Source organism: Xenopus laevis, chromosome 3L (assembly GCF_017654675.1).
Source record: "Xenopus laevis strain J_2021 chromosome 3L, Xenopus_laevis_v10.1, whole genome shotgun sequence".
In the NCBI taxonomy this organism is placed as follows: Eukaryota; Metazoa; Chordata; class Amphibia; order Anura; family Pipidae; genus Xenopus; species Xenopus laevis.
Window position 1 is genome coordinate 135,723,261 of NC_054375.1, and position 20,785 is coordinate 135,744,045.

Genomic DNA, 20,785 nt, shown 5'->3' on the forward strand with positions numbered 1-20,785 from the left:
TCATTACAGTTTAGGATGCAGAAAACTGCAGAAATCTTTTAGTCAGATTCATTAAATTCAATTAACCAAATGGGCATTTGGTGCAGGCAGCACTGGTTTTGGCACAGTCATGCAGGATCCAACTAAATGACCTGGTAATTAGCCATGTCGGACTTGTCCATTGTTAAAGCAGTCAGGTGGCAAGAGGGTCTTATTGATGAGAGAGGGGGGATCATATACTCTAGTAGGCTTTCTCTAGCAAGGCCTCCCAGTGATCATTATAGAAACATTAGTATGGAGAATAGATTCGCTTTCCTTAGCTCACACAATGTCATTGGGGCTTTATTGATTACTCTGCAGATTTGGTTTGGGAAGGAGAGTTGCCTGTTGGTTTATCTATATTTAAAAGACCCCAGGGATGGCATGCAGAAAGTGCAGCCAATAGCAGTTCATTCTGAAGGCTCATTCCGGTCCTGTAAATGATTGGGATGAGAGAATTGCAGCTCAGGTGGCCTCTGTTTACTCATTAAAATGCCAAGTCTAAATGTGCAATAAATTGTGGCAAGGAGAAGGGAAAGTATTTCAGGAAGGATGTAAATCGGCAAGTAGAACACAGAGCGACAAGAGAGAGATTTTATCCAGTATGAAGAGGGGCAATTAGAGCATGGATTACTGCAGCAGGGGGGTCTTCATACATTGACACTTGCTGTATCAGTGCTGGACCAATTACATTTTCACACTGGAGGAGAGTCACACAGCAACCAATCAGATGAATCCTTTTTTCTGACCTCGGTGCAGTTGATCAAAGCTAATTTCTGATTGGGTGCAAAGGGTTGCAATCAGAAAAAGTGAATTTTCTTAGATGTCACCCCAATTTCCCAACTGACTACATACAATCTTATGTAGACATAATTTAACATCATGTTTAGCGTTTAAAAAAAACAAATCCCCTCCCCCAAGTTTGGAGTTACAGGGCATAGGAATATATACCCCTGCTGTTAATGGGGTACAAGGCCGCACACCCTACAGTGGTACTGTGAGTTCTGGGCATAAATATAACAACAGGGACAAGCCTAGTGGCTGCTGGAGGGTCTCAGGGGTAAAGTCTGTTTGATTCCAGCCAAGGCACTATATGCTATGTGGAATCAATGCATTGCTACAATAGTTATGGCACACAACGGGGGCACAAAACTGCCACACCCCCTACAATTTGTAATAGGGCTCCACACACAAAGAAATATGCAATACGATGCAGAATGCCAACCCCACCCACGCAGAATTCAGAGAGGTACAGAATAAAGGTAAGAAATAAAACTCCAGCCAATCCATTTGCCATAGGTGAAGCTTGGCCACTGTAGTAATTGAGCTACAGTATAAGGTTTGCAGTGTGAGAGAGTCAATGCTTTACAGCTCATTTTCCTCTTTTCTGCTGACACAAGGGCCCCCGGCTGCTGCTGTACAGTAGTTACACAAAGTAAAGGAAGAGCTTGCTGGCACAGAAAGGGTTACCAATCCAATAACCCATTATATTGATCCCAAGACCCCCTCCTTCCCTACCAAAAGAAAACTAATAGAAAAGCCATTCCAGCCCTGACTTAATCTCCCTCTCGCCTCTCTGTGTTGCTGCTCCTTCACCCCCTCTTGCCGTTACCACCCACGTTCCTTCATTGCACTGCAGACTCCGCAACAGTGAGACATGATTGCAGATATCGCAGCATCCCCAGATAAAAGGCCTATTCATTTCCAAGCCAACGCCCTCTCAATCTGTCACTGTCACTGCCTTGTACTCAAACCTCGCCCTTTACTTGTCCTGAGCATCTCCTTTAATGCAGGGTGGGGAGCGCTGCCAATGCTCTGCCAGCTGATTGGAAGAGAGCTCGGGCCCTGCGCAATGAGAAAATCGATAAAACTTTATTCCTACAGAATGAAAATATCAACCCTCAGATGCCTATATGTGGGGAAAAGCCTGAACCTTCTCCTGGGGGGGGTCTGTTCAATAGTAATAGGAAAACAATAGATTGCAAGCTCCTGTGCACAGTTACTACTCTACATATTATAGAATTCCAGCATCCTTGCACCAGCCAACTGCAGAGTAAACACACATACACTGTATGTAGTTTAGCCCTTATATCGAGTCTCCAAGGCAAGTCAAGTGTGTGTAACCCCAAAATAATGGAGCACAAAGGTTGGAGGGTTGGGCAGGAATGGCCAACCATTATCCTACCCAAAAGCTAAGGGCAATATGTAGAACCTTGGCCAGGAGTCCCCCAGGGAAACCATGGATACAGGGTCAGCATCCTATTTAGAGGCCAAACCTTCTACTAGAGAAGATCCCTGCATATAATGTTGTATCTTTCCCTCTCAAGAGGGACAGCATTTATATGATCTGGTCCCAGGGGCGTAACTACAGAGGAAGCAGACCCTGCGGCTGCAGGGGGGCCCAGGAGTTAAAAGGGGCCCCATGAGGCCCTAACTAATGAGTAGTTTCTATACATTTTGGCAAAACGGGGCAACCTCTGAATATGCCACTGTCTGGTCCACAAATAATTGAGGCCTATTTTTAGTACATGTTCCGTTTTCTGGAAACCCATTATCCAGAAAGCTCTGATTAACAGGAAGGCTGTCTCCCCTAGACTCCATTGTATCCAAATAATAAGAATTTTTTAAAAGGGATTTCCCTTTTCTCTTTAATAGTAAACCAGTACCTTGTGCTTGATCCAAACAAAGAAATAACTAATCCCTATTGAAAGCAAAACCAGCCTATTGGGTTTATTTACTGTTTAAATGATTTAGTAGACTTAAGGTATGAAAATCCAAATGATGGCAATTAGGCAAGTGTAAGCCTGCAAGCTGTGGCACTTCATTCCTAAAGATTAACCTTGGTACCAGAACAATATATTTATCAATAGGAGTCATTTAATTAAGTGGATAGGCCTCTGCCTAAAGCTTCCTAGTGCCAACATCAGCCGTACCTGTTTCCTTTCTATACTGCCTGGCATTATTGTAGCAATTCTCTCCACCCTAGAACAAATATTAGAGTGAGCACTGAATAGCAACCTCCTGTTACAGCTCAGTAATATGGCTATTAAAGGGGTTGTTCATCATTAAATTAAATGGAGTGCGAAGTAGAGAGTGATATTGAGAGGTACAGTCATTTGCAATTGGTTTTAATTTTTTATGATTTGGAGTTATTTAGCCTTTTATTCAGGAGCTCTCCAGTTTGCAATTTCAGCCATTTGGTTGCTAGGATCCAAATTACCCTAGCAACTAGTGATGTGCAGGCTGGCTCGATACCCGTGGGATCCGCCCCGCTCCTTTTGTGACATCATAGGTGGGGCAGGCACGGGTCTATAAAAGGAACCGTCGGGCGCGGGCTGAGGGAGGGCGGGTTAGGGTCGGGTGCGGGACAGGAAAAACCAGACCTGCAAATCACTACTAGCAACCATGCTCTGATTTGAATAACAGACTGGAATATGAATAGGAGAGGGCCTGAATAGAAAGATGATTAATAAAAAGTAGCAATAACAATAAATGCTTTTAGATGGGGTCAGTGACCCCCCATTTGAAAGTTGGAAGAAGTCAGAAGAAGGCAAATAATTAAAAAATTACAAAAAGGATAAAATGAAGACCAATTGAAAAATTTCTTGGAATTGGCCATACTATAACATGCTAAAAGTTAACTTAAAGGTGAACCACCCCTTTAATATAAGTTTAAACAATAAATGACGATACATTGATGTCAATGAGCAACCCAAGCTACAGGCCATTTGTCTTGCTAATGAAATCCATTTGACAGAACTATTTAATTTATGCATCTCACCCTGAACAGAAGAGACGACTATGACCCGTCTAAGCACATACCCGCAGAGATTAGTGTAACAGGATCTCTTGTAGTAAATATGAATATTAATAAATCCACTCTACCATGGACACTTGTCTGAGTGTTGAGAGCAGTTCCGATGCTGTCATCTTGCTGAGTAGCAGCCTCTGATCTAATTAAACATTTAAAGTTCCCTAGAAGTGGAGAAAAAAAAAGCTATTTTTGATCAGCGTTACATTTCAGTTACTCAGCAAAATTAGCAATTATCTTGCTGGGTCTGTGATCCCAATTGAGTGGATTATTTTATCCTGCAGACCTTCACCCTATTAACACTTGACCTGCCTGGGGGCAGTGCACTAGGTGGGCAGGCAGCAGTATCCAGCAACCTCTGGATCATTAACCATATGATAGCCAGGGATGCTTTTAACCAGGCTCTGCTTTTGTAAATAGTCGTTACATGAAGTACCTAGACCTGACTGTTTTGCCAACCTGACTGTCTCTTCTCCATCTGGCAGTTAGAGTTTCTAATGCTAACAGACTACTGCTGCACAAGTATGGCAGCCCCCTCATACAGGAACATGGGGGGATCAGATGGGTAATGTAAAAGCAGTGGAAATACTTAGGGCAAACTTACAAATAGCATGCAAAGACAGTGTTATGACAGATGTAAAAAAAAAAAGGTGTCAGTATCGCTTTAATCAATTGGTATACACAGAACAGAGAATGCATTAAATGTATATGCATAATACATAATATACTGTACATTCTGTTCATTGCTCCTTTCAAGCGGGTCCATATGTTTGATATCTGCTGAATTATTGATGCTGCACAGATGAACTGGCTGCGATGGGCATAGTATGTACTTTATACATACACACACATATATGTATATATATAATTATATATTATAATATACTTTTTTATTTTTTTTATTCCACATCCAAGATCCCACATTCAGCAAACTGGGAGAGACTCTCAATCTGTCAGCGAGTCTCCGTATCTCTATCTCTTACAATGCAAATCATTACTTGTTTCCACCCATCTAGATTTTAAAGAGGCAGTAACATACTGTAATAAATGGGAGCTTAACCCTATCTATCCATGAAGGGATCTGACAGTTTTGGTTGCTTGGGTCTAGATTTATGGCGGTCAGAGTACAATTTCAGTGTTGTAGAAAGACCATCATTGAAAGATTTTCTATTTGGGACATTTGAGCTAGATGCTAAATAGTTACCTCTGCACTTAGCATATATTTACACTTTCTCCTTCCAGTCTCTAATGAAGTAAAAGGACACTAGTCACAAGTGTATAAAACTTTAAGGACTGGTAGAGTTTATCTAGGGTGGCCATTTTCAAAAATTAATTTTCCCACAAGGTTATACCTTTAAGGGTTTAAGCACATGGGCAGATTCTGGGAGATTTAGTCGCCTGGCGACTAACGCCTCTTCTGCGGGGTGACAATCTCCCCGAACTGCCTTCCCCTGCCTGCCGCCTGCTATAATGACAAAATTTCTGAAGTTGCCTCATGAGTCAACTTCGGGCAACTTCGGAAATGGAAGCGCCGCGAGTGCATTTGCACTGGAGTTTTGCCATTATAGCAGGCGGCAGGCAGGGGGAAGGCAGTTAGGTAAGATCGTCGCCCTGCAGAAGAAGCGATTAATCACCAGGCGACTAAATTTCCCCAAATCCGCCTGTGTGCTTGAACCCTAAATAGTCAGCAGGTAACCCATAATGTTATCCTCATGGGGGCCTATTTGCACTCCAATCTGGGAACCTCTCAAGAAGATAACAGAAGACCAGGGAATGCATAAATATAGCAATTCCTGTTGCAGGCAAAGAAAGATAAGGAATGTCACAAGATTCCCAATTTCTGAATTCTTCAACTTGAAGCTCTCCGTCTCTTGTTGCCCTAAAACTCTCACTTTCTCCCAAAGCTGCCCGGGGATGCCGGAAGTTGTATTCTGCATCAGTCATTGTACTGTAGCCCACAAACCCCAAACCAAGTCAATGATATTTTCTCATCACACAGCTCTACTTTTCCTGGGATGGGTCTGCCCTTTTCCAAGGAGCTGAAATCCCAAGCACTGGCTGGGACTGAGAAAGGAGTCTAACAACAATTCTTCTGCACACACACACACATCCTCATAAGTTCTGCAAAAGAACAAAACCAAATCCAACCTCCTAAAGTGTTACCCAGCTGCTGCTGAACTACAGCTCCCTCCCAGAAAGGCAGATTGTCTGGTTTGGGAGTTGTATATTAATATATCCCTGCTACAGCAGCACATACTTGAACTGGATGGGGGTTATGATTAATGCAGCCATAATGTAGAATCAGGGCAGCATTCCAGGGGGCACAGGTGATACAACTGTAGCAAGCCTAGTTATTGAGGGGGCTCTAAATCTCCTACATTCTCCCAAGGCTGCCCTGGGATGTTGGAAGTTGTACTTCTGCATCAGTCATTGTACTGTAGCCCACAAACCCCAAACCAAGTCAATGACATTTTGTCATCGCACAGCTCTACCTTTCCGGGGATGGGTTTGCCTTTTTCCAAGGAGCTGAAATCCCAAGCAGTGGCTGGGACTGAAAAAGGAGTCTAACAACAACCCTTCTGCACACACACACACATCCTAATAAGTTCTGCAAAAGAATAAAATCAAATCCAACCTCCCATAGTGTTAGAAAATTTGAAGAAAGAACGGGTCTGTCCGGTACTCAAACGGATCCCACTGGACCAGAAAGATGTAATTAAAAAATATATTTTTATTTTACAAAGTTTAAAAATGTATACTTGCATCTCCATCCGCCCTGCGCGTTTCGTACCCACAAGGGCACTTAATCACGGGCTATCATGTAGTTCAGCAGTGTTACCCAGCTACTGCTGAACTATAGCTCCCTCCCAGAAAGGCAGATTGTCTGGTTTGGCAGTTGTATATTAATAATAATAATAATAATAATAATAAAAATATCCCTTCTACAGCAGCACATACTTGAACTGGACGGGGGGGTTATGATTAATGCATGCAGAATCAGGGCAGCATTCCGGGGGGCACAGGTGATACAACTATAGCAAGCCTAGTCATTGAGGGGGTTCTGAAGCACAATGTTAATTACTGTTCAGTATAATACAGGGGTTCTCATGTGATTCAAATGCAGCATACTGTAAATGCAGTAGAGAAGGAAGGGCATGCACGATGCAGTTGATAGAAAAGGATGAAATCAGGGGCGTAACTACAGAGGAAGCAGACCCTACAGCTGCAGGGGGCCCAGGAGTTATAGGGGCCATATGAGGCCCTAATTTATATACAAATTTAATAAATATTGGTTCAACCTCTAGACATTTGACGAGTTTGAAAAATAATTTGCTGTGGTGCCCATACATATCTAGTTACACCACTGGATGAAATGATACATACAGTACAGGTGGGCTGTAACATAAGCCTATACTATGTAACCCAGTGTAGAGAGAAAGTTATGCGCTAAGCTTCCCCTAGATGCTGCCTGCTCAGCCCTGGGCTGCACAATGACAGAGGGGGAGGGGAGGATCCAGTACTTACCCAGGGAAAGCTCAGCCCACGTGTAGTGCAGACACTAACCCCCCTCCCAAAAGCAGATCAATCAGGCAGCAGAATGCCGGGTGCTGATCTTCCCCGTCTATATAAAGGGCTCCAGATCTCATACCGACGCTGTGAGCCATACACACAACCAGAAAGTCTTCCAGGATGAGTTACTCCTTAGAAACTATAGGGAACCCCTCTTATAGGAGGATGGCTGAGACCAGGAGTAGCTACAGTCGGACCAGCAGCTCCCCATCCAGCGGATTCAGGTCCCAGAGCTGGTCAAGGAGCAGTCCCACCACCATCTCCTCTTACAAGAGGACCAACCTCGCTGCCCCAAGAGTCTACAGCTCCACTGACAGTTTGGATCTCAGCCAGTCTTCTGCCTTCAATGGGGACCTCAAACAGGTTCGTTTCAGCGAGAAAGAGCAGCTCCAAGGGCTCAATGATCGCTTTGCCGGCTACATCGAGAAGGTCCATTTTCTGGAGCAGCAGAACAAGGAGATAGAAGCTGAGATCCAGGCCCTCAGGCAGAAGCACAGTGGATATTCCCAGCTGGGCGAGGTCTACGAGCAGGAGATGAGGGAACTACGCGCAAACCTAGAACTTCTCGGCCACGACAAGGCGCAGATCGTGCTGGACTCGGAACATCTAGAGGAGGATCTGCAGAGGCTGAAGGAGAGGCTGGATGAAGAGGCTCGTATCAGGGATGAAACAGAGGCCGCAATCAGGGCAATGAAGAAGGACATGGACGATACGTCCTTGGTGAAGGTGGAGCTGGACAAGAAGGTGCAGTCCTTGCAAGAAGAGGTGAATTTCATCAAGAACAACCATGAAGAGGAGGTGGGTGAGCTCCTGGCGCAGATCCAAGCCTCAAGCATCACAGTGGAGAGGAAAGACTTCCAGAAGACCGACCTGGCCTCTGCCCTGAGGGAGATCCGCTCCCAGCTTGAAGGCCACTCCAGCCAAAACATGATCCAGACCGAAGAAGTCTTCAGGAACAGGTACGCCAAGCTGACTGAAGCCGCAGAGCAGAACAAAGACGCCATCCGATCTGCCAAAGACGAGATCGCAGAGTACAGGAGGCAACTGCACAGCAAGACGGTGGAGCTGGAGTCGGTCAGGGGCACCAAGGAGTCTCTGGAGAGGCAACTGAACGACATCGAGGAGAGACACGGACACGATCTGACCAGCTATCAGGTACACAAGCTTTTCCTAGCGATTTCTAGGGAATTATGCTATAGTATGCCCAGCAACAGCTGACTGAGCGTTAAATTGCTGAATCATGAGCAGCGACAATCGCTTTTAGCACCGACCGCACAGTCAGGGCGAGCGCCTCAGGCGATAGGGAGCTGTCCGTGGTGCTGAAAGGGAATCTGATAAGGAAGCTGCGTGTTGTACCTGAGCTCACTATTCAGGGGGAGAGAGGGGGTTGCTATGTGGGACTGTACATGACAACAGCATTTGGCATTGCAGAGTTTATCTGTATTGTTGAACTCGATTAATGACCTCAGAGGTCATCTGCTGTTTGGGAAAGGTTATTAAAATAAAAAGCAATTAGCAGCCCCTCCACACGTCTTTGTATCGCTGGATGACAGCAGGGCGCAGTGCGCATTGTGCTGTGGGATGTGACAGTTTAGGGGGCGTGGTTGATCCGGACAGTGTAGAATTATGTAGTTGGGGGGGGCACCTCTGCGGGGAAAGGGTGTGGTGCAGTGACTGTGCAATGTTGCATCTGTTGGGTTTGGAGCAAAGTGCGGGGTTACAGACTATATTGGGTGCAGCATAGCAAAGCTTCTATAAGTAGGATGGGTTTCCCCCAGTATTTGCGCTGTGTGCAAGTTTTGAGGGGTTGCAGGAGTTGTGGTGCAGTGTGAGTGCAGGGGGTGTGGCTCCCAATATGCTGGTGCAATATGACATATTATATATGAGGTGCAGTAAGCAGCTACACAGGGCAGGATAATGTGCTCCCAGCTGTGTATTTTACTGCTCTAATTCCTCTGCTCCTCTTTCTCTGCCCCCCAGGAAACCATCCAGCAGCTGGACAATGAGTTGAGAGGAACAAAGTGGGAGATGTCCCGTCACCTGAGGGAGTACCAGGACCTGCTCAATGTCAAGATGGCTCTGGATATAGAAATTGCTGCATACAGGTACTAGGGTAGAGCGAGCAGAATATTAATAGCACTGCAGAGACTGCAGAGCTGGAAACTTTCACATCCCAAGCTGTGGGAGGGGTGCCAGGGTACAGTTTAGCCTATCAGGTTGCACAGGGAGATCAGCTTTCATTAGAGCATTATCCCAAATCAGAACAGTAAATATTTAGAAAGATACAATCCCAGCCCAAAAAGGCATAGGGGATTCAGGACAGACAAACTACACAGAGAGAGCAGCATGTCCCAATCAGAGCAAGCAGGGAGTTTGAGAAAAGATCAGTCTAGCAAAATGAGCCTTGTTAGTGCAAGAAGCCCTGGAGAAAAACTATCCAGTAAAACAATTTAACATGTTCCAGAATAGTCTAAAAGCTCTGAAAGTTCCCTAATTAACATGGATTCATAATGCCTCCTTCCTACTACTGTATTTATATAGCGCCAACATATTGCGTAGAGATGTAAGTATAGTCCCATATAGCCGACACTCACATTCAGATTAGAGGGTCATCATAATAACTTGGGGAAGCATACAGAATAATAATATACAGAATGCAGAAATGGAAGAAAGTCAGGATGGGTGAATATTATTCATAAGCTGAGCAAACGGCTTAAGATAAAAATCTGGACCCCCTCTTAAAGGGGTTGTTCACCTTCCAAATACTTTTTTTCAGTCCAGTTGTTTTCAGATTGTTCCCCAAAAATAAAGACTTTTTTCAATTACTTTCCATTATTATTTTCCAAAATTTAAGTTTAAAGTTGAAAGTTCCTGTGTCTGGCAGCTCAGTAATTCAGGCGCAGACTCTGAACTGTTTTGCAACATTTAGTTGATACATTTCTCAGCAGCATCTCTGGAGTATTAGCAACTGTTGTATCAATTCTAACAGCTGTCTGTAATGAAACCCAGAGATTCTGCTCAGCAGGGACAAAGATAAGAAATGTATCAACTAAATGTATCAATTTAGAATAGTTTACAGGGTCGGCGACCCCCCTCCCCAGAGCTGCTTTAGAAGGTGAAAAAATGACACTTTACACTTCAATATTAGAAAAACGGTGACACATAGAAAATAGTAATTGGAAAAAGTCTTTATTTCTGGTGATCTATCTGAAACCAACTAGTTGTTTGAAGGTGAACTACCCCTTTAAGTAGAGGGTTTTAGGGTTACAAAGTGGGCAATTCTCAATGTGAAACTGGATTTCCCACTCTGCATGGTCTCATAATGAGCTTCTAGCTCTTCATATGCTCATGAGCCCTGAAGGCCAGGGGCGATCCTGGCCCCTCCGCCGCCTGAGGCAGCAGCAGTTGCTGCTGCCCCCCTCCCCTGGAAATTCGGTCTTAAAGTACCAGGAGCAGCATTTTTGCTGCCCCTGGTACCTAGTGGGGCGCTGCCGCCTGAGGCGACAGCCTCAACTCGCCTCATTGGTGAAGCACCCCTGCTGAAGGCAATGAGATAAAGAGAGAGTAGAAGAAAGCACTTCTAGACCTGTAATGGGATAGGCAGTCATTCACACCTCCTACCTGTTTACTTTTTAATCAATATCATCTCTACCTTCAAGGAAGGCAGCTACTTAAATCAGTGTCCAATTCTAGTAGCAGCACAATGGGGCGATGCCCAGGACAGAATGGTGTAATGATTATAAATAAATGTGGGTGTGTCGAGGCCTACCACTGCAAAGTCAGTCTATGAACAAAAGGACACACTTTGTGCAACGGAGCAAATTGAAATAGGATTTATCAATCCAGTGCATATTGGGAGGTGGTCACATTAGATCATTATTTCATTTCTCCCTTAAAGGGTGGTTCACCTTTAACTTAACTTAAAGTATGTTATAGAATTGCCAATTTTAAGCACCTTTTGAACTGGTCTTCATGATTTTGTTTATAGTTTTTAAATTATTTACCTACATCTTCTGACTCTTTCCAGCTTTCAAATAGGGGTCACTGACCCCCCCCTAAAAAACAAATGCTTTGTAAGGCTAAATTTTTTTTGTTATTGCCACTTTTTATTCAAGTCATCTCCTATCCCTATTCCTATTCCACTCTCTTATTCATATCAATGCATGGTTGCTAGGGTAATTTGGACCATAGCAACCAGGTAGCTGAAATTGCAAACTGGAGAGCTGCAGAATAAAAAGCTAAATAGCTCAAAAACCACAAATAAAAAAAAATGGAAACCAATTGCAAATTGTCTCAGACTCTCTACATCATATTAAAAGTTAATCTAAAGGTCAACAACCCATTTGATGTATTTCTCTTGGCATGCTAGACTATTGTAGTGCCTAGTTTTGTTCCCCTTTACATTGACTACATTGACTATTTAAGAACAGCTTTTCTTTTGATCATAGTGATTGCAGTATGATGAATATCACCGTGATAACTGTACTGATGCTCTTCTGTTTATAACAGACTGAGGATGCTGGGAGTTGCTAGAAATATGTTTTATTGTCTCTATTGGCGGATTTATTGGCCTTTTTCACAAGAGAACAGAATGAACGTTCTTTCTAACCAGCCACGCGTAGAACCTATAAATCTGCCTAATCCACATTCCTTATTATTGCATTTTAGGAACCCACTGATAATCAGAGACTTTCAGAGGGGGCCTAATGTTGTGAGTTCAAAGCAAGGAGTGAACACAGTAAGCATAGGGCCCCCTGCTTAGTGACCCATCTCCTAAAAGTTGCTGTCCGTGGGTGGGGAGCTTTGCACTGGCTTTCCACTACTGACACACAGCATAGTTGGGTTATTTGCAGTAGGGAAAAGGGTTAGGTTGAAAGCACAACATCAAACCATTTATATCTCCAGACAGAATAATGAAACCGGTTTGTGAAAAAAATGATTACTCAGCCACTACTCTTTGTTTATAATAGCATCAGTTCCCCTTTAAGTAAACAAATGAAGGTGTGAGTGAGTGTCATGGTGGGTTTCTGTGTAGCAACATCAGGTGCACAGGCAAAGTGAACATTTCATTAACAGGACTGGGGAATTTTCACTGCTCCTGATCACTAAGGGTCATACGTTTGGAGAAATAAGATGCATTTTATGCATTGGTCAGTGATTCCATTGGTTCTTTAAAACCCACATTTTCCATGAAATTAAGTTGACTTTGCATTGCATGATAGTAATATGAGCACATTTGTATTTTTTACTACAATTTCCACACTGATTCACTATCATAAAACAGATCTCGAATGAATCTTAAAGTCTAGAGATGCCCGGAATCTAGAATTTGGTTAACATTTGATCAAAGTCCAGTATTTTATGTGTAATTATTGCAAGGCATTGCAAGTGGTGCATACTAAGAATAAAGATATTACTGCTGGTGCTGGGTTCTTAAAATAAGCAAAGTAAATTGAGGAATTGGAATTGGCAATACTGAGAAATATTTCATGAGACAGAATTAAAATAAAGGGGGGTTATATAGGGGTAATGAGGAATTTAGAAAACACAACAACAAGGTTGTGGGTTCTTCATTCTAGTGTGGGAGATTGAGTTTGACATCCATAAAATGTGTATAATTAATTGCATTTTCTTAATTTTTCTCTTTTAGGAAACTTTTGGAGGGTGAAGAAACCCGGTTTTGCTCATTCTCTGGTGTCCCTACTGGACCCTCTGCTATCCACAGGCCAGCCCCAATAATAGTATCCTCCACTCGAGTGCAACATGCACGGTCAGAACCACCAAGGATGAAAGTGCAACATAAATTTGTAGAAGAGATTATTGAAGAGACAAAGGTTGAGGATGACAGGTCAGATATGGAAGCAGCACTAGCTGCCATGGCAGATGAATTTGCCTCAGGCCTTTTAGATGGAGGGGAAGAAGAGGAACAGGAAGAGGAGACACAAGAGGGAGGAGAAGCTGAGGAGGAAATTGTTGCAGCTGTAGAAAGTAGTGTTCAAGCTGCTGCTCCAGGAGAAGAGGGAGAGGAGGAAGAAGAAGAGAAGGGAGAAGATGAAGCAGAGGCAGTGGAAGAGGGAGAAAAGGAAGAAGAAGAGGAAGAGAAGGGAGAAGAGGGGGAAGAAGAGGGAGGAGAGCAAGGAGAGGAAGAAGATGTAAAAGCAGATGAGAAAGAGGAAGGAGAGGAAGAAGCTGAGGGAGAGGAAGCTAAGACAGAAGAAGGTGAGGAAGAGGGCGAGACAGTAGAAGAAGAGGCAGAAAAGGAAGAGGGAGGGGAGGAGGAAGAAAAGGAAGAAGTAGCAGCAGAAGAGGAAGGTGGTGAAGGAGAAGAGGAAGGTGGTGAAGGAGAAACTGAGGAAGACAAAGGGGAGGTAGAAAAGGAAGAAGAAGCAGAGACAGAGGAAGCAGAGGGGGGAGATGAGGAAGCCACTGAGGAGGCACAGGATGAAGAAGTAGTGGAAGAGACTATGACAGAGACTAAGATTGTCAGGGAGAAAGCAGAAGTACAGGAGAAAGCAGCTGAGGAGGAGGAGAAGCAAGATTCAGAGGAGCAAAAGGATGAAGGAGAGGATGAGGAGACAGGTGAAGGTAAGGAAGAAGCAGAGGAAAAAGAGGAAGGGGGTGAGGAAAAAGAAGATGCAAGTGAGGGCACTGAGCAACAGGAGGAAGAAAAGGCAGAGGAAGAGAAGGGAGAAAGTGAGGAGGGTGCTGAAGAAGATGCTGGAGAGGACGAACAAGCAAAATCCCCAGAGGAGAAGAGTTCTGAAGAGACAATCTCTGTATCCAAAGCTGCATCTGTAGGACCAGAAAAGGAAGGTGCCAAACAGGAAGAAGAAAAAAGCACCCAGAGGGATAATGGAAAGGAAGATACTGCAGTGAATGGAGATGTGGAAGAGGAGGAGGTAAAGGAAGAGAGTGAAGACAAAGCTGTGGTCACCAATGGCCTTGATGACAGCCCATCTGAAGATAAGGAGAGCAGCAAGGGCCAGCAGACTGTAGTCATCACAAAAAAAATTGAAACCACAACAAGTGAAGGTGAGGATGGTACAAAGTACATCACTAAGTCAGTAACAGTCACACAAAAAGTGGAAGAGCATGAGGAGACTGTCCAAGAGAAGACGGTATCCACCAAGAAAGTGGAGAAGGTCACTTCACATGCAGTCAAGGAAGTTACTGAGGATAAATAAGAGAAGAGGTACAGCAATTGCAGCAAGCAGCAGGACTAAACAAGCCATAAGACAAACTGCATGAAAGTGACAGCTTCTAATGGGCTTCTAGCAGAAGGGGGTTCTCTCGTGGGTTGGGGGCTCCAGACACTGTAATACTACTTTCTGTGCAATATTTGTGGGGAAAAATGCATGCAAGCTCCCAGTGTGCCCCTCCCACTCAACTTGGGGAATTTACAAAAAAAAAAAAAAAAATTTAAAAACTCAAAACAATCAACTGCATGATATGTAATGATGAGGAAGTATTTGGGGTTTCCTAAGTTGCTGTGGGTGTGGGCAAGGACTGATGGTCCAAGCAATGCATAGCTATGGGTCTTGAGCTGAATTATGCAAAGAACCAACTGAGCCAAATAAAAGGGGTAGTGGAGGGAGACCATGAAACAGAAGTTTCCTCGCCTTAATAAATGAAATCTATCCTTATGTTTACCTCACTGGTGCAATTAATACAGACTGGTCATGAGAGAACCTAGGAGAATTGTGACACAACCTGTTGATGGGTTATGTAGTGAACCTTGCTCAATAAAAAGGTTATATTGAAAATATCAAACTCATGTGTCATGTGTCTGCATAATTCTGGGGCATCTCAAGCACTGGTTCATTAACTTGTTTCCATTCCCTAATTGCAGAGCTCTTTGGAATGTAGGACTATCCAGGCAGAAGCTCCCTAACTGGTGCCACTAGGTTGGTTGGTTGGTGGGTGGAGCTGCAGTTCAGAAGCAACCAAAGAAGCAGGAACAGGGTCATTTTTCTTTGGTATAGCAGAACCCTATGTAACAAACCAGCTGCCAAAATGTGTCTTTTGTGCTGACAGGTGTAGTTTACCAACATCTAGATGACCTCATATTATCCATCATGCAGTTAGGTATATCTAAAAGCAGCAATATTGTTAGATACCAAGTCCAAGACTGCTGCATTATCCCATGCTGATGTCAATTAAGATTAGAAGTACCTTCAGAATTAACATTCATTCCTCCTCGGAACTATGAATCATTATAGAGAGCCCTCCACTGTGGCAGCAGAAGCTGCTGTAAGAACCACGGACAGCTCCCAAGTATTCCGCTTCTAGAAATAATATGGGTTGAATAGGCACATCTTTTCCTTTTTCACTTAGGGCATAAATGTGGCATAATGGAACATCTTATTCCCATGAGTGATTTAAAGGCACATTATACATTGTTTAACAAAAGTCCAGTTTAAAGGGTTTTTTTTTTTTTGAACAGATGTCCTTCCTCTTTATTTAGTGGGAGATCAACTATGTTTTATTATATGTATTAAAATAGAAAATACTTTGTTGTTTAAACTCACTTAAATCTGTGAAACAGGAAAGGGTTTTGAAGAACAGAAGTCGATGTCCTGCTAGGCAACTAGGGAGCTTCTACACTTTGAAAGGATCGGGTCCCAGTCTATGGAACGGTAAATAGCTTTGATGCATAATAAGCTCCATGTTGAACCTAAGAAAGAAAAATAGAGAGGGACAGGGTAGGGATCTGGCAGGGATAATAATCAATAATAATTCCTTCCCCCACAGAAACACTATAAGACAAGGGTCACCAATCTTTCTTACTTGTGAGCCATAGTCAAATGTAAAAAAAAGTTGAGCAGCAACACAACCATGATAAAAGGTTCCATGGGGATGCCAAATAAGTGCTGTGATTGGCTATTTGGTAGCCTCTGAGCAGATTGTCAGCCTATAGGTAGCTCTGTTTGGCAGTATGTCTTGTTTTTATTCAACCAAAATTTGCCACAAAGTTAGGAATCTAAAAATAAGCACCTGCTTTGAGGCCACTGGGAGCAACATCCAAGGAGTTGGTAAACAACATGTTTCTCATGAGCCGCTTGCAGCGCCGGATTCGCTGGGCAGGTTCCCCCTAGGCCGTGCGATCCGTGCGGTCCTAGCGCCCGCCACACTACCACACGCTGGCGCAAAAGCGCCAGCGTGCGAGCGCCGGAGCACTGGGGAGCACAGGCTCCCCACAGAGCGGCTGGGCGGCATGCCGCCCCCAAAAATGTGCCGCCCTAGGCCTGGGCCTATATGGCCTAGCCACAAATCCGGGCCTGGCCGCTGGTTAGGGATCACTGCTAAAAGATTTGGGAACAAATGTAAAAAAAACCCTACTTACCTTTAAGTTTACTTTTATCATGCTATAGACTGGCCAATTATAAGCAATTTTCAGTTGACATTCATTATTTTTTTTTTATAGTTTTTTTTAATTATTTGCTTACTTCTTCTGACTCTCTCCAGCTTTCAAATAGGGGTCACTGACCCCATCTAAAAACCAATGCTCTGGAAGGCTACACATTTATAGTTATTGCTTTTTATTACTCATCTTTCTATTCAAACCCTCTCCTATTCATATTCCAATCTCTCATCAAATCGATGCATAGTTGCTAGGGTACTTTAAACCCTAGCAACCGGATTGCTGAAATTGCAAACTGGAGAGCTGCTGTATAAAAAGCTAAATAACTCAAAAACCATAACTAATGAAAAAGGAAAAGCAATTGCAAATTGTCTCAGAATATCACTCTCTACATCAGACTAAAAGTTAATTAACTTATATTCTCATTGGCACAAGAGCTTGCAGTCTATGGCATCGCCGTGCATGTTGTCTAAACCCCAGGAAAACATAGGAAGCGTGGGCCCCAAGGCACCAAGGGGTGTTCCATGTACCTTGCAAACCTATGAAATATGAATGACATTTCTAGGCCATATACTTTTACGTGTTTAGTTGCTTTCCTACTTAAACCCTATTTTCAGTAAAATACATATTTTTTGGCCTGTGTTTAGAACCCCACAATGATCCAATCTGGCACAGTTTCTTCCAATGAAGGGCAAGCAGTAGCCAGAACAATATGCAGGGTTGTGTGTTGCCGGTCAGACACATGAGCCTAGAGATGTCTATGCTGACTCCTCTGAAAAGACCAATCCAATAAATTACAGGCTAAAGTCCCTCACCCAATGACCGGCCTGATCAATCTAAAGCACTGACTTATTGGTGGGAATACATAATGAGAAATCCAAGTTTCCCTAGAAACAAGCACGTATTACTGGGAGAAAGGGATTGTCTCCATCATAAACAACAGGGACCATTATTTAGAGAATGGGATTGTCTCCATCATCAACAACAGTGACCATTATTTATGTCAACATATTGCATGTAGTGATTAGACACCTCTGAAAGTCGGTCCAAGTGAAACATTGTAGGACTACATCGGAGATGTATTGGGATCTCTGGCAAAAGTATTGCACTGCAGTTGATCAAAAGGAAAAACTGTGCTCTTTAATGTCAGAATGTATATGGCTCCTCTTGTAACCATGCTGAGTAATATCCAACTAGTGCCTCTCCAAGAGTTAATGCTTAAAGCTGAATGCTGCAGCTGATATCCTAGAAGGGTTAAAGTTTAGACATTACTATCCTAGAATTAATACTTTGTTCTACCTTGATTCTCACTCTTGAGCTGCTGCGTAAGGATAGGATAAATTAAAAAACCCTAATTTTGTAGGCAATTATGAGTTATAGATGGTGTTGCTTTTACATGGTGCTAAATTAACATTATCTTTAAAAATAGCCCCTTTATTGGCGCTCCCTATAGATGTTCTCTGGTCCCTGTCTGTGTTTCAAATGAGGGGTGGTCGTGTCCTAATGGTCACTGTCAGAAGCACAGTAGGAGGGGACAGCCAATCACAGCCCTGCAGTCACACAAACAAGGACAGGCTTCAGTTCCCTATCAGGTCCTGCTAGCTGCTGATTGGTTCCTGTCCTACAGTGCCGTGAGCTGAGTGCCACCTGCTCCCCTGCACAGCCTGGGAATTCAGGGAGCAGGAAGTGGAAGAGAAGGGAGGGAGGGATTATTAGGGTTTTTGCAGTAATGTTCAATAAATCAGCCTGAAACACTACTGGTACTACTACTGAAACACACTGGTACGTTCTTATTTTTTACTCAAAATGTCTCCTTTAACTCTTCTCTCAACTGCTAAGGAGTAGCAACTGGAATAGATGACCATAGAAGAAGCTGGTGAGTTTGCCAGCAGGTATTCTGGGAGTCTACCTAGGGGGGCAAAGCTCTTCTGCACAGAATGATCTAAGAGGAGAGGGACTGGATAAGATGATAAGTAGCAATAACAATAAAATTGTAGCCGCAAGGAGCAAAAGTGTTTTGGATGCAGGGATCAAGAAAAGAGCTGCAGTGTGGTGGATTTTCATGCATAACAACATACAGCAAGGTAAAATGATAATTAATCTTTGTGTTTGCTGGGTGCTTTGTGGATTGCTGGGGCCTCAGTGTATTGCTGGGGTCAGATGAGTTACCTTAAATGAGTTCCCCGTGAGCCACATTCAAATGTAAAAAAAGTTAAAGAGCAAAATAAGCATGCAAAATGTTCCTGGGGTGCCAAATAAGGACAATGATTGACTATTGGAGGCCCCTATATGGACCAGCAGCCTTCAGGAGGCTCTGTTTGGCAGTATACCTGGTTTTTATACAACCAAAACTTGTCTCCAAGTCTGGAATTCAAAAATTAGCACCTGCTTTGAGGCCTCTGGGAGCAATATCCAAGGGGTTGGTGAGTAACATGTTGCTCAAGAGCCACTGGTTGGGGATCACTGCCTTAAATGCTACAAGGATTCTCTAAAGGTGCTGCTTTGTATCTGCACCTGAGACGTGCTAGAGAATGGTGCTGGAAGCATTTCCTCAGGGATATGTTTGGTACTGGGAAACACCAGTAGCTCAATGTATATTGGCTACTAAGGCCAACTCTGCACTTATGCCCAGATGGCATTTGACAAAACCAGCGCAGGCACAACCTATATTTATACAGCTATAGAAGATGGCACTTCAACCCTTTAAAACTGAACACAATAAAATCAGTCCATTTAGATACATAATGCAGCCTGCACTGGTTATCTTTGCATCCATGCAGTATGCATGCCATTGCTTAAAGGGATTTAAAGTTTTAAAGGGATTGGGTGGCAGCTTTATGCTTGACAACCAGTGTGTACTCACCCTGCACTCAAACAACAGTCATTCTCTTCCCTCTATAAGGCATGACAACTAATATAGTGAGTACAGTAAGTCACCTGAAAATCTCGGGACATTGCAATACAATTAGCCAGGGTGCATAGATCACATTTAAATTGATTGTATTCCAGTTACATGAAATCAATTGGCTCAGTGCAGCATTGCTAATTGCATTCTGTATGTCATTTTTCAAATGTTCCTGTACAGGCAGTTTCATCTTCATTACTTATGCTAATGCCTTTCTTCATATTATCAATAGATTGAATTGTCGTACTTCTGTTATTTTTTTGGGGGGTGGGATGGGTTGGATTTAATGGTGGCCCAAATGGCCCAAATCTTGGCAGAAAAATATATTTATTAGCTGGGAATTGTGGGATTACTAGTTCAGTCGCAGAGCTGTTATATCTTAAAGGGCAATAAGGCAGAATGGTAGAGGAGTTCTGGAGCACCTTGAGGAACACAGCTTGGAAAGCCTTAAAAATGGGAGAGAATGAGAAATTGTGATATAATTGGAAAGCAGGAGCTACATGGATAGGGCACAACAGCACAGTGTGTATTTTCTTTTAGTCCATAAAGGGTGTGGCCCCTGCAGATCTCTGAGTGATTCCAGTATATATAGCAATATCCTCAATGTCATGTTCCAAAGAGGGGCTGGGTGATCTCATTGCTTTCTTGCTTGCAGCTCTGTCTGGAGACACATCAGATGCCGAATAAAAGCCAGCCCTGCAGTATTCAAGACTTCTTGTTATCCGCACCCCCACCCCCCCCCCTTCCCTGGGAGGATCATTTGCCAGTTTACAATATATCAGATAATGGGATTACAGCACAAAGTTCTGCATTAAGAGTAGACGTGGGGTAATCTGGGAAAGACAGCGGACCCTTTTACAAAATAATGTCTTTGGTAACATCAGAGTCCTTTCATAGGGACCCCATTCTTTTCATTCGTGCCTGTCCCCGCAGCATCATGCTAAATCTGCTATTAGATCATGATCCACCTTTTGGGCACCCCTGGGTAGAGGGCTGCCTGCAAGTACAGTATGTTCCGCTCAGCACTTTGCTGTAAATTTTTAATCTGGCACAAAATGCAGAGCACTGAAAGCAAAATCCAATGCCCCAAGAGCAGCAGGTACCGCCATTCGCCCTGAAG

The 20,785-nt window shown here is 43.5% G+C and overlaps 1 protein-coding gene across 1 annotated transcript; it reads left to right on the forward strand.

The window, feature by feature from the left end:
• Positions 1–7,509: 7,509 nt before the first annotated feature.
• nefm.L (neurofilament medium L homeolog) lies at positions 7,510–14,823 on the forward strand. The gene is given in 3 exon segments (NM_001088210.1): positions 7,510–8,554; positions 9,380–9,504; positions 13,050–14,823. Coding segments are annotated over 3 exon segments (2,694 nt in total). The 5' UTR covers positions 7,510–7,519; the 3' UTR covers positions 14,584–14,823.
• Positions 14,824–20,785: the final 5,962 nt, after the last annotated feature.